At 39.7% G+C, this 19,604-nt stretch overlaps 1 protein-coding gene across 3 annotated transcripts in view; it reads left to right on the forward strand.

Moving 5' to 3' along the window:
* The window catches only part of ARHGEF12 (Rho guanine nucleotide exchange factor 12), an 83,046-nt gene that overhangs the window by 30,722 nt on the left and 32,720 nt on the right, over positions 1–19,604 (forward strand). Inside the window, exons 2-13 of one of the 3 annotated variants that reach the window (XM_089537335.1) lie at positions 1,602–1,625; positions 3,275–3,363; positions 5,594–5,650; positions 9,781–9,879; positions 10,705–10,754; positions 11,385–11,442; positions 12,573–12,751; positions 13,134–13,211; positions 14,256–14,375; positions 14,876–15,010; positions 17,228–17,299; positions 19,134–19,226. In XM_089537335.1, the coding sequence (XP_089393461.1) occupies positions 1,602–1,625; positions 3,275–3,363; positions 5,594–5,650; positions 9,781–9,879; positions 10,705–10,754; positions 11,385–11,442; positions 12,573–12,751; positions 13,134–13,211; positions 14,256–14,375; positions 14,876–15,010; positions 17,228–17,299; positions 19,134–19,226 (1,054 nt within the window). Of the gene's footprint in view, positions 1–1,601; positions 1,626–3,274; positions 3,364–4,532; positions 4,551–5,593; positions 5,651–9,780; positions 9,880–10,704; positions 10,755–11,384; positions 11,443–12,572; positions 12,752–13,133; positions 13,212–14,255; positions 14,376–14,875; positions 15,011–17,227; positions 17,300–19,133; positions 19,227–19,604 lie in introns of those variants that run through there. The other 2 variants (XM_089537336.1, XM_089537337.1) reach the window with 2 other exon arrangements.

The following is a 19,604-nucleotide window of genomic DNA, read 5'->3' on the forward strand; positions in this document are numbered from 1 at the left end:
GGGGCGTTTATATGCAGGGTCGAAAGTATGAACTTTTCCGGAAGCAACGGTTTTTCCAGCTTCTTTTTAGTTCTAATTTCCCTACCTTAGCGTGGTTGCGGCATAGTTTCCAGCCACTTTGTGTGCATGTGCCATCTAAATGCCATGCCTCCAAAGAAGCCTGAAACCACTTCTTGTGGCCTGCCTGTTTGAGGTCTAAGAGTTGTAAGAAGAAAACATCTTTGAGCAGGGACAGCATTTCCGCTCTATTTAACAGGCATATTGAAAACCTTGGTTGGCTTAATGTTGTAACTCTTTATTTTGGGCAGTATTTCAGGCACTGATTTATGGGAATTCCATCAAGATCCTAACAAATGCAGGGCATGTGTCTAGGGTTGGTTTTATTCGTTCGTTTATTCATTCTTTTTTTTCCCCTGAGCAGCAAGAGAATTTTATACTGGAGGTCAGAATCACCCTCTTAGATACTCCTTTTGGGGGAATTGGATGAATAGCTGTTAATTTTTTATTGCACTGTAACAACAAATTGGGCTGTGAGTGGTTTCCCTGTCGTCATGACCGACTACTTGCCCTGCTTCTGTTATTCTTCCCTCTCCATTCTCTTGCACAGTATGTGTCGAGAGAGAAACTGGGGAAGCTGGCTTGCATCCCAAGAGCTTCCGGGAATCTATCCCAGAATCCCTTTGGACTAGTTCTCCCCTTTTGACGCATGCGGCATTGTTTGTAGGCATTCTCATGTAAGAGAGATGAAGGCTGGGGCAGGCTGGGGGCAGGGAGACATACGCTGGGAGTTCATTCTGCTAAAACTGCATTTCCAAGTGTTTTTCTGCAGGCTTCAAAACAAGTCTGCTTTCATTTCTGGGAGATGTTCTGCTGCAGCGTTGAAAGATGTAATAAAAAGCTGGCGCTTGCTAAAAAAATAGATTGCATATTTTAAAATTGAGGTGCTTGTCTGTGCAGTAATGCTCTACAGATTTTTTGTAGGTAAATAGGTACAGAGCGAAGCAAGTTACTCAGCTGATTTGGAGTGAAACAGTTACTATAGCTCCTTTCTAATCAGTGTTTTAGATGTAATGTGTATTTTGTTGAACTATGTGTTAAAATTGTGCTAATTTTGGAGAAAGTAGTCATTTCATAGTTTGTGAGGTGAGAGATGTGCAGAAGGAATGACTGAGCTGTACTGGTACTCTTATAACTCAGATCCCTATGCGTTGAATATTACAGTAAAATAGAGAGGAGCCTGCACTTTTGTGCAATGAGTACAGCATCTAGAGGAAGCATTGTTCTTTATCAGATACAGAAAGATATGAAATATCCCTACAAAAGCAGTGCATTACCTGGAACAAAAGTTTCTAAATGCTGGGTAACAAATTGGAAAGACATCTCTACACACAAAAGAGGTCACATGGCAAAAAGTCTTGTGTTTCTCCAGTTTTTGAGAACTGAAACACTTGTTAAACAGTTGCACCTTTAAAAAGTTGCTTTTAAAAATTAATCATTAGTAACAAATTGTAAATGTAAATCTTTTGTCTGAAAGCTAACATGCTCTCTTTTAGTAATCAGTTTATTCTATGCTAAACTTGATTCTTATTTCTACTTTTCAGGTTTCCCCTCAAAAAACCTACAAGGTAAGTTTTTTGGGATTTCACTACCTGTATGTATGAGTTTATAAGGAAGATCATACTGGTGCTCCCACCACAAATACTGTAACCTTATATTATATCTAGTTCTTCTTGTCTGCAACTAGAACTCCTGTGACTAGGATAGAATAAGCACCTTGAGCTCACTGGAAGCATATTGGCAGCCAGTGCCATTCTTTTAAGACAGGCATTATATGCTGACCATATGATATTCCATCAGACAAGAGGCTGCGCTAGCTGTGGCTTCAAGCCATCTCCATATAGAGCACAATACAGTAGTCTAACTGGGAGGCTACGAGCGCATGAACTACTGTGCCTAGGTTATCTCTTCTCTGTCCAGAAAAGGCCATAGCTGGGGCACCAGTTGTCACTGGCACCAAACACTTCAAGCCACAGAGTCCATTTGGGTCTTCAAGTGACAGGGATGTATCTAAAACTACTCCCAAGCTTTCCAACTGCTCCTGGAGGGGGAGTGCAGCCCCATCCAGGAGAGGCTGCTTACCTGATCTCTCGACCTAAAAGCCACCAATCCACAGAGCCTAATATTCTGTATCGGTAGATTCATCCTTCATGAAAAAATAATAATTGGTCAACCTATGCCAGCGTAAAGGTAGTTATGAAAGAGAATATTACTTAGGAGAAGATATGGACCAAAAATGGAGGCTTATGAGGTGTGACCTGCATTCCTTCAGGGGAACCTCTTCCATTCATATTTCTATTTGTGTTGTCTTTTGATGTTTACACTCAGAGTAATCAAAGCCATAATGTTCTCTAGTGTTAGAATCTGGGTTTTGCCAGTCAAGATGAGAATAATCTGTGGGTTGGTATATATGGGTTGTTGTGGACAAGTCATGACCTAAGAAGAGTTCAGATTTTCTGGGACAGTTAACCTCTGCAGGGGAGGTGGACCCATTAAAATGGTCATCCTTCAGAGAATAATGCAAAGATTTCTGAATACTCTGGGGGAATTATCAGCTGCTAGAGCTGGTTATTCTGTTGATACCCTTGTTGGTACATGGTGTAGGGAGACAACCCAGGTGATCGACACAGTTGCTCTTAAGCATTGTCTCTTTGGGTGCAGTGCATGGTCTGAATGATTTTCTGAGATGCACCAGACAGTGAAGCACCCAGGTATGCAACTAGAGCTATACTGGAGAAAGACTTGCAGTGAATCCAACTGAGCTCAGGTCAGAGCTCATTTTAGAATGTAAACTGCAGCAGAGGTTGGTAAAGAAACACTTCTTTGCTGTCTCTCTTACATCGGCACAATCTTGCACCAACATATTTCTTTGATGTAGTCAAAGGACCATTGCACTCCAGACTGTAGACTGTTGAGGAGGAGGCCTAGGAAATGTGCTGTGATAATAAGAGGTTGAAATTTCACGGTCTGCTAACAAAACTATAAAGTTAATGCAGTATAAAACCATTGCTTTTGTATCTTATTTTACACAATAATCACCACCAATTTAGGGAGTTCTTAGGTGCACAGAATAAAATTACATCTTCCGTCTTCATAGGAGCCATCACCGAGGGCTTTATTAGATTTATTAGTTCAGCAAAGTTTTTTGGCGTTTGTTATGTCCTAGTCAATGATGTTGTGATGTGTTCAGTTTCTACTCCTTTGTGTTTTGCTTCAGGCACAGCAGCATTCTGAGCAGAGAGTCACCAGCAGATAAGAAGCAGAAGGTTGAGCGCTGCATCAGTGCCCACGACTTTGACCCTACAGGTAATATCCTCATAGCTTCCCACACACCTATTGAACACTTCATAGCAAATGGTTCTTATGGGTTGGGTTTAAAAAAATAACTTTGCTCTTTTTATGGATGTTATGTTCAGAAGCGATTGCTGGCTTTCTTTTTCACATTGATAACACAATATTTTATATATCCAAGTAGAATTGTACAATGTTCATCACAGTTGTGCTATTGGGTGGTATACATGTCAACTCATGTAATAAATGCTTTTTGTCTGAAGCCCATCTAGAAAGATGAGCCATCAGATGTTTGCTGCAGTGGATAGACCACTGATCCTCGGATGGCAGCAGTATTTTTAACCTTAGAGCCAAATTACATGAACTGCATGTTTTAATCTTCCATTATTCTATTTTTTAAAAACTACTGTAATTGGAGTCTTCCATGGCTGCATATTTGATTGAAGCAAGGATACCATGGGATGGTCCTCTTCCCGCCTTGTTCCTCCACTCAGAATTGGAGTCCCTTATACCTTCTTGTTGGGATATCTGACAAGTGTGGCCCTAAGGCTTTAGGATATGACTTTCTATTGTGTGATTGCCAAGCTTGCTGAGTTGGCATACCGAACAGCTGCAAGCTGCATGAGGATTATGCTGATTTGGGTACATATTTCTACTTTGCTAATGAGCAGACGCTACAACTAGCAGTCAGCACAAGTGTCCTGGTGCAAACAAGGGGTTGCTGAGAGCTTTTGTTATGGAGACCTCAGACAAATTTGTGTTGCTCTCAACCTCCTATTTTCTGGTAGTTCTTGCTACATCTGTTCCTTTTAGCACAACATTGTTTTCAACCACCAATACACCAAGCTCCTTTTTGCTGCCATTTCCTTATTAGTTTCTGATGCTGATTGCTGGCAGGCTAGTTTTTTTGTTTTTACCCAGTATTCTTTTTATGGAAGAATGTTAAATAGTACATACTGACTCTGTTAGCTGAAGAAGCTCTTTTCTAAGTGAAGTTCCACTGAAGGATTTTATGTTTTTATAAACTTCTAATTGGAAGTGGCTGTTCACTTTCTTCTTTTTCCCTATACCTGTAGACCATCTGTGTTGCATTCAGAGTCTAACGCTGTCTTGGAAATTAGTCTGCATGTGAAGGTTCCACCCACCCCAACCTACTAACCCAGTGACTGCTGTGTGCTCCTAACTGTGTGACTGGCTTGCGGGTGAGCCTCTTGGCCCCATGTGGTGTGTTGCTTTTTGTCTGTGCACTTTGCTGTTTCGTCTGTTATTCTCTAAGAACATGCAGCAGGCGAGAGCTGAAGGCTGCAGAATGTGATATGCAAAGATACATACCTACAGAGAGTGGTCAATGCCCCAGGTGTTTATATCAATCTCTTTAGGAATTCTTGCTAGTGCAATCCATAGTCTGTTGGGATTCGTGAAATTAAGAGAGAACTGCCTCCTAGTTTGACTATGAGATTGAATAAAAAGTGATACTTCAGCAGTGAAATGGGCTCATGACATCAGAATGGGCAGCACTTGCTGGGTCCTCTACCAGAAGTAAGGCAGGATATTAATTAATTAATTAATTAATTAATTACTGTGCAAAATAGCTGTAGTTTTAAAGGAATATTGAAATTAAATCTGTTTCAATAATAAATACTTGTATTCTCACCTGTGAAAGCACGATCTGTTAATATGTACCTTTGTATTCTGATGAGGGATGTTCAGAATTCTTGGGTTTTTGCATCTTAAATAGTGATGGTAGTGTGTTTTAGGCACACATGAAATATCATGTGACTGTAAGCTTCTCTACAGGTTCTGGATAACAGAGCTAGAGGGAAATCACTAACAGTTAGGTTTAAGACTTGCTGCCATTCCCTTTTGTGGCTGGAACAGTTCATTATTACTTTACACAGCATAGTCATTGTATCGGGTACTCTACACGAATAGGGTCTGCATGTTGCACATATAGAAGTAAAACATCTTCTGCTGTTCACTGTCTGATATATTAAAAGTGGAGCTTCGTGGTATCTTTTTCTTCCTTACTAGAACCTTGCAGTGTGGTGTTACCTGTATAATTCAAATCTCTTGTATTCACATTCTGATTTCAAATGTTATCACCTCTATGTTTGCCCATACCTTGTTTGTGTTTTGCATGAATTAATCTGATTATTCAAATCATTCTGTTTTTTATGAATTTTGTTTCCATGTTGGTCTCCATATTTCCTATATCTTTTTCTCCTTTTCTCCTGCTTTCGTGCAGACAGCTCCTCCAGGAAGACAAAATGTAGCTCGGACGAGAGTAGATCCGAGACATATGGTAAGCCGAAGCAGCCACTGCAGCCTTGTGCCTTTGTTCAGTGTGCTTTGTGCAGTTGTTCTGTATGCCCAAGGCCTCTGCCCTTTACCTGCCATGTATGGTTTCCTCTGCGGCAGGGAAAATGACTGAGCTTTTAACGTGGCTTACCTGTGCAAGCTTGCTGATAAATACTAACCTACATGTACCAACATTAGATGTCTTCTGTATTGTCTTCCATTCTCTAATGGGAAACCTTTCTTTGAGCTAGAAGAGCACCAACTAATATTTGCATCAGGAGCTTCTGAATAGGTGTGGATATGCAAACCAAAGGATGTAGTACTGATGATGATACTCAACTATGCTCAGCTATAGGTTGACCTCATGTATAAGTCGAGGGCAGGTTTTGAAGCCAAAATTATGGATTTTGATATTATTCATGGATAAGCCTAGCATAAAACTTAGGGGCATATGACAAAGGATGTAAAGGATGAAGTAAAAGAAAATTATGCCAAAGACCTTACAAACATAAAGGCTGGATAGAGGAGGACAGAACTACAGTAAATGCGACATTGGGGGGAGGGAGACAACCAGGCACAGGTAGAGCTAAGAAAATGCATACATGTCAAAAAGGATGCAGAGACAAAGCAAAGAAAATGGCCGTTTCACTTTCTTCAAATACTGTATATACTCATGAATAAGTCCAGAAATTTTAGTCAAAAAATTGACCCCAAAAAACCTGAATCGACTTATCCACGGGTCAATGCAAGTACTATACTTTAATTCTTGTCAAGAAAGGAACCATCCCCTTATCAGGTGATAGTGGCAAATGGCGAGAGCTTAGTCCATCTTGGGGACATGTAAAAGAACCACCAACTCCCTCTAGTCTCTCCATTGTGGCGCTGCTTCTGACCTTTTTGAATGCTCAAGCAGGAAAATGGTGGCGGTGGTGGCTCTTTGGTGCTTCCCTTCAAAGGAGCATTGAGGGGAAGCAAACTGAAGGATCTGAATGAGACACCTGTGTATTTTTATGGGTTAAAATCAGGCAAAATGATCACATTAAAGCTAAAGGCATCACTGCTAACGTAATTACCATTCCATTTTCCCACTCCGTGGGAGTGAATTATCCACATAAAGGTCTCTCCTTATGTTACATAATTTTAAAAAAATTGCTTAGAACCCCATAGCAGAGTATGAGTATCTTTGCAGTCCAAAATACTGAAGTACTTCAATTAATTGAACAAAGGGCATTCTCTATGCTTCTGTCTCTTGAAATGGCTTCATTTTTTGTTCTGTTCTTCCTTAACCTATGAATCGTGGCTTTATTTTAAAATAATTCAAAGCTGTATGGGCCTGCACATGTGAATTTCTTGTACTTTCCTTGATTTCTCCCCTAACCATAAGTATCTATGTTTCAAGGAAGATGGGATGTCTATAGGATAGACAATGACTCTGTCTTGACTCCACAATCTCCTTAAAGTGTTGGGGTCTGTTGTTTTTGCACAGCATTTTGTAATGATGATTTAATCTTAAACCTAGCATGGTCATTTGCTGCATTGAATCATTCTGTCTTTTAGTGCTTGAATTCATTTCAAAACTAGCTTTTACTCCTAGTCACATGTTTTTTTATGTGGCTTCTAAAGAGATGTCTGTAGCAACTACACCGGTGGTTGCAGAGGCCCTGCAAAGAAGAAGTGAAAGATGTCTTCTTAGAACACAGCAACTAATTTTTATTGAACTAGAATCCCATTTGTGGGGGAAGGATTCTACTTCACCGGAACTGTTTTATATAGTGTTTTTGCAGAAACGGAAGTGCTAGATATTGATTGAAATATCAGTCATAGCTTCAGCAGTAGCAACTTTTCTCTAATATGCTGCCGGGAAATCCCAATGCTATAAAATTTTCTGTAAAGTAAATAAAGTGTTGTATGTCTGTTGGAATGTATCTGTAATGCATTTCCTCCTCCTCTGCTGTGTTCTGGGTTTTCATGTATGTTTTAACTAAACAAGACTTCCTAACACATGCCTTTTTGCTTCCTCTCCAACTTCCTGTTCAAGTTCTGTCTACAGTTAGGATTTAGCAAATCAGATTCCATCCTTCTCTTTCAGTTGTCCTTTGCTTTGCTGTCTCTCTTGCTACTCCTCTTCTTTCTCCTCCTCCTGATGCTGAAATCTGTGTGGAAAAATTTGCAATGTTTGCTTTGGACTGAAAAAGCTGTTTAAGAGCCGGCAAGTAAAGAAAGCTGTGCTTTGTATTGCAGATGACTGAAGTCTTTTTGCTTGCCTTTGGGTGCTAGGGAGGAAATATCTTGAAGTGGCAAAAGTGATTAGGGGTGTGGCAGTTACCTTTTTGAAGTGGGAGCTGTTGAAATTCCTTTTTTTAAAAAAGGAGAAATGTGTTTGCTTCTGAAAGGAAATGTAAAGTTGGCAGGGAAAGCAGTTTTCCCTTTGTGGAAATTACAAGATCAGTTTTGCATTCATTCTTCTTCCATCTGAGGATCTGGCAGCATTGATGTTCATTCAATAAAAAACATCATTTTCTTTTATATTTTGAAAGAAGACCTCCATAGTACACTCCGCTGCCTTTATTGTGAGTCTAGATCGTTCTACGATTCCCTTAAGCTGTTTCTCAAAATTTGTAATTTTCAGGTAGTTAAATGAATCTAGGAAGAAATACAAAAGTCTGGTTCTTTGCAGGAGGGTGTAACAGGAATGTGTGGCCATCTCAGATTAGTAGCAAATCATTTGAGAATTGAAGAGAACTTGATACTTACTTGAACCACATCCCTATATCCCAACACACTTCCTTTTCTATTTTGTTTTGTGCATTTTGTCAAATGGTTGCATCCTAATAGACAACATGAAGACAAAGTTGAAGAGATCCAATTCAATGATCTCGACTATTTCTTTGATCCAGGTGAATGCTAAAGGAATCAACATATTTTGCACTTCCCTTTCCTTTTTTTAAATGGCTTTAGACTTGCCAGTATCTTGTAGTAGGTTGACAAAAAGCAGCAAACAGCATACCATTGAACTGTCCATTTGTCTTGCGACTATAACACAAGTTACTGTCTTAACACCAGAGTTTAATGTTAGTGTTTGTGAACTGAAAAACTGTACCAGGAGGTTTTTCAGGCGGTTTTGTACCAGGTGCAGTAAGCAAAGGAGTTATTTATAGATGAAGTATCTATATGTTCTACAAGAGAAATTAAAACATGCATACCCAAGAAATGAAGCTATCTAACTTCTCCAACAAAGTATTGTGACAACATCTGGAAGGGTCTTTACAGGAAGATTAGCTAAAATCTTACTCTAAAACCGTGTGTCGGAGAAGTTTAAATGAATTTGAATTTTGTAAAATTATGTTTGTTTATTTCTCTACATCATGTGCTGCATCATAATATTTTAGGCTTAGCTATTCTTAATCATTTTAAAGAACTGAAGGTCAGCGAACAAGTGCAGGCTGGGTTATTTAAGGGTTGTTCTTTGCATGTTTGTTTTGTTTTGTTTTACCATGAATGTCCCCATTTGGTGCAACAGGATTGACAGAAATGGGATCAGAATTCTCCCACATTACTGTAGTAGCATGGTTGCACCAAAGAACTTGAGACAGGCCTGCATGTCTCTGTGCAGTTGCCCTCTTCTCTAAAGCAGGGCCTGTGTAAATTTGGTCTGTTTCTTAATTTCTGTGGGTTGCTTTTTGACATGTTTTGAATCAGAACAGAACCCATGGGCTGTCTTGGAAACAAGTCTGGGAATGATGAGCTCCTTGCACAATCCTGGAGCTGGAGACAGATTTATCGCAAATATATGTGCTGTGTAGAATTTTATTGGGAATATGGCCTTCTGTGCAGAATGACTTAATAGCTCAGTTCTTTAAAATGTTTTTGTTATTTCAAAATGTAATGGATATGCCTCTTTTTGCTGTATCCCTGTGTCATGTGATCATTGTTATAAGCGTGACTTACCTGCTGTGTTAATTCCCTCGCTTCTGGCCAGATCCCCTAGTGTTGGTTCTTCTTTTTTCTCACTGCCATCCCTGGCTTCACTTTATGCACAGATTTAATGATGTAGATAGTGGTTATCTTTCAGTGTGATTAGATTTTGGTGTAACACCTGAGTTTCTTTGCTTTTATCCCCACCCACCGGTACAGGTCTTGTTCAGCGTTGTGTTATTATCCAGCGGGATGAAAATGGATTTGGGTTGACAGTCAGTGGAGACAATCCAGTCTTTGTACAGTCTGTCAAAGAAGGCGAGTATTCTTGTGAGGGTCAGTCAGTGTACCAGTTTAAGCATGCATAAATATTCGCAACATTGACACTCACAGTTTTGATTATTTGTGAACTCAAGGCCACATGCCCGCACACTCCTCTTCCCTCCTGGACCTTTCCTCTGGGGAAGGGAAGCCTAGGAGGGAAAAGCCAGGCAGTGTACAGTACCAACCCCTCTCCTTTCCCCAGGCCCCAAGGAAAGGGGAGGGGTTGGATCCATCCCTCTTTCCCAGGTGGATGGGTGCCCATCCCCTCCCTTTTCTTGGGTGGATAGGTGCCTGGGAAAGGCAGGCACCCATCTGCCTGGGAAAGAGGCTTGGAGGGATGGATCTATTGCTGCCCCTTTCCCAGGTGGATCGGTGCTTGGGGAAGGCAGGCACTCATCTGCCCAGGAAAAAGGTTTGGAGGGATGAATCCATCCCCTCCCATTTCCTGGGCGAATGAGTGCCTTGGGAAAGCAGGCAAAGTCCTGAATAGAACTTGAAACTGACAAAGTCCTGAATAGAACATGAAATTATTACTTTTTTGGACTACATCTTTCAGAATTCCCTAGCCAGTATGATCATGCTGACTATAGGTTTTGGGGAGTTGTAATCCAAAAGAGCTAGTATCATTAGTAACATTTCTAAGCTCTGATCTGGAATAGTTAGTGAATATGAATCCACAGTATAACAGTGGGAGAACACGTACACTCTTTGTAGGTCTTGTGTAACCTGAAAGGGAAGGTGTATTTTGATTGGACACCAGAGGGCAAAACTGATACAAACAATGTATTCCCTCCTAAAATATCTGTTTCCTGCCTTTAGATGGAGCAGCCATGCGGGCTGGAGTTCAAACTGGCGACCGAATCATTAAGGTAGGAGCACTTGATATCCAAAGAGTCAGTTGCTGTTGGAGAGTCACAAGAATGCTTCAGTGGCCTTCATCATGGCCTCAGTGTTTTGCCAAAACGTACCTCTCAGGAATATTTAAGGCACTGTGTATTTTCCTATATTTAGAACTGGCAATAAGCAAGAAGTGCCTGTTGCCAGATGCTTGCTTTTTTTTCATGGAAAGCACTCTTGTTTCATAACCATGCTTTGTAAGCTCCTGCATATTACCCAAGGTTTCAATTTTATGTCTGTTAAAAGGACTTTAAACTCTCTGAGCTTTTCAGAAGCAGAAGCCAAAACTTCTGCTTCATGGCTGCGTTGTTAAAATTCACTTCATTTTCTCTGTTAGTTTTCACTTCACATCACCAGCAAGTAGTCTAAAGAATTTTACCTTAAAATAGCACATAGAGAATGTCTCCAAAGATTTTCACTGCTGTACTGATCCTTCTGTTAAAAGTTGTTGTTGTTTTTAAAAAGGTTCATTAGAACTTTCAGTGTAATCTTGTCTAGTAGGATAAAAATTCCTGCCAGAAGTTAAATCATTTTAGTTTCACAGTGAAGCATAGCTTTCATGTTGAAAATCAGAAATGATTTAGCTTATATCTTTTCGGTAGGTGAATGGGACCCTAGTAACACACTCAAACCATTTGGAGGTGGTGAAACTGATAAAGTGTAAGTAAATCATACAAGTACTTTGTTCTTTGAGTCATTCCTCTGCAAATGGGATGAACAATGGAGGTCAAATTGTCTTGATGCAACCTGGAGGCAGTTATTTATTTTTAGCCATTATATTGATCCATCAGTTGCAGTGCATTTCTATAATATGGTATGAAGTGAAATGTGAATAATTTGGAAAATACCTTTGGCTCCCCCTCAGTGTACAACCCTTTACTCCTTGTTTTGTTAACCAAAGTAGGAAACAAAGTTGCATATCTGTTAACCCTTCACACATAATTTTTTCTGGTGCCTTCATTAGTCACTCCATGTTTTCGTTGTGAGTGATGGACCTACCTGTACTAATTCACTTACATTGTATCTAAAGACAGTAGGATGATAAATGACCAACTTGTTCTTTAAACAAGAGTAATTTGGCCAAGGGAAATTATGTGCTTACTTTGCTCTTAAGATATTGTGGATGTGGTTTAGTGTTCCAATGCCACAGTTTTATATAGAGTTTTTGCAAGAACACAATGGAAGCAATACTGTTTTAGATACTCATGAAGCCTTCAAAGTAACAAGTGTGTTTGGGGGAGGAATTGCAAGCACTTAGTCCACAGTCTCCAAGATATCATTAGCTTTTTGCTAATTCCTCCAAACAGAAAATGCCACTGATGCCTCTCCCTGGTTCCTCTGTTCTACTGGAGCCATAGGGAGCTAATATCCAAAATATCTGAGAAGCATCACACTTTAGAGATGTCACGCTGACTCTTAATAACAACAGTTCGTCTTTGTGGTCTCTGTGACTCATACAAATGAGTTATCTTGCACCTGCACCATGCATCTTTTGGAACCTTCTAGACTGGTAAACATAAGCATTTGGTGGTATCCCCAAATGCTATATATATAGGAGCCTTCCTGGTAACCCATTTGTGTGAGATCACAGAGGACCACTTGAAGAACTACAGTCATTAGTCCTTTTGTGAAATGTTTTGTGTTGCTGGCATGTATGATTTCTTTTAGCAAATAGCCCTGCCACATGATCTGTGGAAAGGGGCTGATTTTCTGACAAATTAAAGAGAGGAAAAGTAAATTTAGTCTCATGTAGTCCTATGAGTTTGAGATTTTACCTTTCTTTTCCCCAGCGGGGTCCTATGTAGCACTCACTGTGCAAGGGCGCCCACCAGGGTCGCCCCAGATTCCTCTGGCTGATTCTGAGGGGGATCCAGCAGCGTTTGGTCATATGTCTCCCATCATGACATCTCCTCACTCACCTGGAGCATCTGGAAACACAGAGAGAATAACTAGTCCAGTGCTGATGGGGGTAAGAGCTAAACATTTCTGGCGGTGATGGTTGGGGTGGGGGAATGTCTTGGTCCATTTGGTAGGAAAGTACTGTTTTTCCTGCTCCATCCAGTCTGATTGGCCACAAGGCCTGAGAGGCATTACAGTAGTGGTTCTCAAACAGCAAGAGTGTTCAAGAGTTGCACCGGGCTGGGGAGGGAAGACAAGAAAGTGCTGTTGTATTTACAAAATTGGCAGGTATATATAAGGTATAGTCTGTTTAAACACAATCAGACCAATTTATAAATAAATTTATAAAATAAATAAGTAAAATAAATTTAGAAGATAGCTACTATTCAGAATTGCTTTAATAAGAGCTAAACCCTCCTCATAAGTAAAAGTTGATCATCTCTTCTTTTTAGGAAGAAAATAATATTGTTCACAGCCAGAAAGTGGAGATTTTGCGGAAGATGCTGCAGAAAGAACAGGAGCGGCTACAGGTACCAGAGGGAAATTTTCTGGATTTAAAAAAGGAGGAAATTAGCTGTTATTGTCCATTTATTTATTACAGTATTTATTGACTTTTTCTGAGTTACCCATTTCAAGGTGATTCAGATGATACTAAACACAGCATAATATAAAACCACAGTGTAGGACACATGAAGAGCAATCTAAAGCAGATAGGAATGAGCAGAGGTGAAAGAAGATCCACTACTGTATCCCAAAGCCTGCTGGGTTAAACCAACTGTGGCAGAAATGGGGAGGGAGACATCCCTAGCCCCATGCACTATATTTGAAATGCCTTGCTTATCACTAAGGCATCAATGTAATGTAGACAGTTTGAGAGTATGTGTGATGCCTATGTACCAAGAAAATGCTACTATGTTTTCTGGAACGGCTGTATATTTTTAAAACTGTGTGATTAAGACTATGCTCAGTGTTTTCAGGCAAGCGTAATCCACTTACCTGAGAGTATTGCCACTCAAAATGGTGATCCCTGGACCAGTATTGGCCCCTGGCACATCTGGAGAATAAACTGCTGGTCCCTCGTATTGGATAGCATGGGAAGCAGTGCCTAAGAGGAATGAGTAGCCACTGAACATCTGAAATGAATGATAGTACAATATTGTTTTTGAGGAGAAGTCTCAGGTCAATTTACTTTCAGAGGTGGGAGGCACATTGCAGCCTGGCCTCACCACCATATGAACTTAGATAATTTCAACAGCACTGTTGTTGTTGTGGGCAGAAGAAAGCAGTTGCAGCTGCAACAGAGGCATACACATTTTAAAATAATAATAAACTGGATTTCTGTTACACATTTGTATGCTTTACCAATTTAACAGATTTGTCTTGACAAGGCTGGCGAAAGTCCTTGTCCTGGGTGTTTCCTTGACTTTCCCACTTTTTTTTGGCTCACAAGTATATGTCCTACACTAGCACAGATTACCAGTGTAATAGAAATTTTGTGTATGTGTATGGGATTTTTGCTCTGAAGATGCAGCAAAGGGACCATTATAATTATTGATTTTCCAAAATTCTTTCAGTCTTTGCAGGAAGATTATGGCCGTTCCCCTACCTCCCGAGTGCTCAAGGAGATCCAGGAAGCCAAGAAGCACATCCCTCAGCTGCAGGAACAGTTGTCCAAAGCAACAGGCTCCATTCAGGTAATGGGAGTGTTTCTCATCCTGATCATACTGTTCTAGTTGGGAATGTTGTGTGGGGGCAAGCTGCTTTTAGCAGTGTTCATGCCAGTTTATGCAAGCCTGCACAACCCTTCAAGTGCAGTAAATTAAGGAACGCACAAGTAACAGCTTGGTTTCATTTCCAACTAAGCTCACAAAAACTGATGATTGACAGAGGAGAGCACGAAACAGATAAATTAAAACCTTGTAATGAGAAATTACATACCCTCTCTTTGTTAAGACAGCCTTGTAAGAAGAGCTGTGTGCATTGGGCCTGGTTCTTTTGAACAGGTTTCTTGTATCCCTTAAATCATAAGCTAATACAGTGTTTTGCAAATAGTTTTCTAAATAGTGGCCTGTAAAATCTTACATAATGATTTTACAATGCAAATCATTCCTCTTTCAAAACAAAACAATGTTCTGTTAAAACACCATATTATGGTGGTGTTTCCTGTTTCTTACTCATCTTTATCTGCTTTCAGGATGGAGTTTTGTCTTCCAAGTCTGTGACAGAGTCTTTGCAGATCAGTGAGATAGAAGCTGAGAGGGGGGATGGGCTGAACAAAGGAGACTGCAGTTTTGGTGACAGCTCCCACACAAATAGTGATACACCTGAGGTGAGCACTTTGCCTGAAGCAGCACATCACCTGACCAGTAACCACTGCTCTGTCATTTTAGATCAGCCAGTTCTCCAAATCCTCTGACTGACTGAGAGGCATATAGATGAGTAACATTCTCTATTGTCCTCTCTATCTTTGAAGCAGCAGAGATTTTAATTCCCACTTCATAACTCCATAAATGCTATTTTTGCTTATTGACTTCTTATCCTACCTTTCAACTGAAAAAAAAAGCCCCAAACCTCCAGATGGCTTTATGCTCCAAGCAAACCCTATGAGATGGGTTAGGGAGAGAAAGTAAGTCTAAGTGGCCAAAGACGCTTCACAGGTTTCTTCCCATTTCTGCTAGATTTACAGTTGCTCTGCATTCCACAAGTATTCCTTCAGTTTTGATCCCACAAAATTGCTCATCTTTCATATGCATAAGATGTTTGCTAGGATACTCTTGTTTAGAAGTTTCAGAACTGGGCCTAATGCTGTGGGGAAACCTGATTTGTAGAGCATCTTCAGCAGTTCTGGAAAAGGAGTGCCATGTTTTTCAAACCTGGGGTTCCTGGCACACACCCAGTTGCTGGGCAAAGAAGAACGATGCTGGCCTCTCCTAAAGAAGAGAGAAGAAAACAGTACCAAACATGTTAGAATCTATTTTGTGGTTAGAATGACTCAAACTTGTAGGGGCAGTTTGCTGTGAAAGGGAGGTGGTAGGAGTTTGGTTCTTGCACAGTTATCTCAGTTCATTGCCATCTGCTCAAAGAGTATTGCTTATTAACTGACATCTTTAGAAACTTAGATGCATCTCTCAGTCTAGGCTGTAGCACTCAGGGCACCAATCATGGTGCATCATCCTTGGGGTAGTTTATTAGTGGAGCAGTGGAGCTCAAAGATGTTCAGCTCGTAATAGTGACTTGTTTTTTTATTGGTATTAATTTCTCTGTCATCACTTCTTAATTTTTAGAATTGTAATTTTTTTAAAAAAAATCATTCTTCTTATCACTGTGAAAATTGACATGTTTAAAAGACTTTGGCATCTGTGCATGTGAGCTGCTAGACAGGTGAAAATTAGTAGCAGTCAGTGCTTCAATCTTGTCATTGGCAGAACAAGCACTGTGAAACTGTGCACTAAAATGTGTGCAAGTTAAAGCTATTTAAAAATCATTTCAAAGGGGGGGGGGTAAGAATTTTGCAAGGTGTTGCATTTATGAGAGTTGTTGTGAGAGATAATTTTCTCTTGAAGACTTGAACCAGTGGACAAAAGCGGCACTATAGTATTTGGAAACTCCATTGACTAGGAAATTAAGGCAAAATGTGATAGACTTTTTCTTAGTGACAGAAGAAGAGATCTGATCCCGGCTACCTTCTGAGAATGTTGGTTGTCTTCATATTTGGGGGCATTTTCATGGTGAGGTGGAAGGCTCTTTGGAATTTGCCAGGAATACTTTACTTTGAGAAAATAGTAACAGTCATTTGTCAGTACTTTCAAGTGTATGCACTTAAAGTAGAAGTTTAAGAGAAGATAACAAGATTGTCGAAATGCTAGATCTTTAAAAACAACAACAGCAACAACAACCATGTGGCTTTTATATACATATTTTAGAGGTGGGTGTTTGTGTGTCTGTATTCAGTAAAAAGACCTGTCAAACTGTTTCTTGTAGTAAGATAGTATGGGCCACAGATTTACTTGGCTGCTTTCTTATTCTTTTCTTAATTGATATAAGTGTGTAAATCAGATTGATTTTCAGGGACCACTTAGCAGGAAACAGCTCCAATTGCCCTTTGTGGAGTTTACATCTGATGGACATGAATAGGAATTTTATCAGTGGCTTTTCTATGAAAACAAAATGAGAAAAGCAGAGGCGAGTTAGAAGTGATGAAAGTGCATTGTTTATCTCTTTTTGTTGTTGTTTTTAAAAAACAAGACTAGGATTATATGATTTTCCTTTCATGCCTCGAAGTAGTTTTGAGATGACACAGTAAATAGAAAAGACATTTAAACCAACGTGAAGTGTTTTCATTTGGTTGTATAATGGTAACAAACCCGTGGTTGCTGGTTTACATGCTGCTCCCTAAGATTTTTAGATCTTTCTTTTTATTGAAAAGTTGATGTATGCTTTACAAATTGGATGTTGTTGAATTAATATACTTGCCCTTCCCTTGCTCTGGGCTTCCTTTGTCAAAAAGTAATGACTTCTTTTTCTTATTATGTTTCTTTCCTAATAGAGTCCCCAGAGTGTCTTGAGGGAACGAATGTATCTTGATGAGAGCCCAGAGAAGAGTGAGAATCAAGATACAGTGAGTGTCCCATAAAGTCCTATTAGCAGCTCCTGTTGCATTCATTGTAAACAGCCTGGATGCTTGAATTTTTGAGTGCTATATTAATCTTAAATTTAATGTAAATTAGTTGAATTTGTATAAAAATGAAGACTGTTTAAAGTTTCATTGGAATGGAATTTATTTGATTTCTATTTGCCCTTCCTTCAGCAAAGGGTGGCTGACAGTCTACATAAAACACAGAGTTAAAACCTCCTATTTCAAATTTCTAAAATAGTAAATTGTAAATATCTAACCAAATATAATAAAAGCAGTACAAGACAAATAAAACACTTGAAAAATTCAGCAAGATGAGAAATTTGGGTTCAGAACTTCAGATCTGGTTTTGTGTGTGTGTTCCTGTTTCGATGAAAAACGGAATACAAAAGAGATCAGAACTGAAGTTTTTAACCTGAATTTCTCATCTTACTGACTTTCTCAGCACACTTTATTCAGGATTTTGTGTCTGTTAAAGTAGCTCCTTAACACAAGCTCAGGGGGGTGACTAATAGCTCAGTAGTAGAGGATATGCAGGCTTTCCCAGGCTCAGCCCCCAGGATCTCTAGTTTAAAACGTCTGGGGACACAATGCTGGGAAACACTTCTTGTGCTTGTTTTGCTCTCAAATCACTAGCTAGTCTTAGTGTGTAATTGTCTGGTTCAGCCATACTTATGTTCCCCGAATACCAGCTGTGTATGCACACCTGTTATGTATACTTAGCTGGAGATGAAAATGTGCAAGGGCCACAAATGTTTTTTGTTGTTGTTGTTTCTCCCAGTAGTGCCTTTGAACCCAAAAGACAAATTGTGTAGCTATGCTTGGGCCAGTTATGCTTTGACAATAGGGAGGAGAGTTATTTTTCCCTCCAAGGAAACCAATATCTGGCACAGAGGACTTATTGACAGCTTCAAAAGTATTTTTGATGTCACAGTACTCCAGTATTTAATGTCACAGAAATCAATGAAGAACATAAACATATAATGGAAACAGTTTTATGAAAGTTGACTTTTAAAGAACGTTTAGCTTAGATGGTCATTTTCTGAAGTCCAAAACAAAAGCTAGATTCTGGCCAGAATTTAGTTCCCAGAATTTAGTGGCTTTTGGCCAGAATAAACGCTTATGAAGTTGTTTTGCTTGAGCAGGTTAAAAAGTGTTGGGTATGTATGCTAATGTTCAAGAACTGGCACTTCTTTGTCCCACAAAGCAGTCAGTCCCTTGCAGCTTTTATTTTATCCATTTGGGAGATTTTTATCCTGCCTTTCTACTGCAGTCCACAAAAACCAAAAATCTACACATTTATTTCAACAATATCCAGCTCCAATCATGCAGGAGCATCCCCCAAGGTGGTTGGTGTAAGGTGTCCCTGTTGTGATGGATACAACAGTCCAGCTTGAACAAAAGCAGGCAATCTAGTATTGTTTTTGCTTGTCCTCCTCCTCTTTCACGTACCATGTCCCAATGTAGCTCTTTCCGGTAGACTATATTTCTCAACACAAAGTACCAGTTTCAGCAATAGTTCAAACATTAAAAGCAGAATATAATTTCCATGATTCTGACTGCTTATTTTTGCTTTATGTGCTGTTTTCCATTTGGTGCCAGTAATTTTATGCAAGACCTTGAAACATGGGTAACATTGGATAAAGCAAGCAGTGTAAAGAACAAACATACCAATTAATGCTTTCTACAGCTATTGTTTTTTATTCTAGTTTAATTATCAGAATACAAATATTGTACTGGGGAGGGGGGAGTCTGTTTTATCTCCTTTTGGCAAAGAGTAATGGCTTTGATGTTTTTTTAATTCACCCTACAATCTCAGGACTCCCAGTCTAGTATTGGTAGCCCCTCGTCTCGTATGGCACCCCAGATCATAGGAGCGGAAGATGATGATTTTGATGGTGAACAGGAACAGGTAAAAATTTAAATGTATTTTGATGACTGTAATACAGGAGTTGTGATATGATTGCTTCTCTGTGCCTGAGTAGCAGATTTCTCCTTAGAATTCAGAGACATACCCATGCCAGTCTGGAATATCAATATGCAATGGGATTTTGCAAGTTTGGGGGGATGGGGATGGGGATGACAAGGAGTTCCTTTTTAGATGAATTATTGATATGGTTGACCTTAACCATCAGTAACTATGCTGAAACTGAATTGAATTTCTTAACTTATTTGGCTTATAGCCCTGGGGCAATATTTGCTGAGCCCAGCTTTCAAAGGGATTTTGCCTTTCGGGGGATTGTTGTGTCTGTTGTATGCATGCAAGGAAGAGATTGGTGTAGAAACGGGG

This window comes from Sceloporus occidentalis, unplaced genomic scaffold (assembly GCF_023333645.1).
Source record: "Sceloporus occidentalis isolate IW3139 unplaced genomic scaffold, rSceOcc1.0.p SCAF_9, whole genome shotgun sequence".
NCBI classification, from domain to species: Eukaryota; Metazoa; Chordata; class Lepidosauria; order Squamata; family Phrynosomatidae; genus Sceloporus; species Sceloporus occidentalis.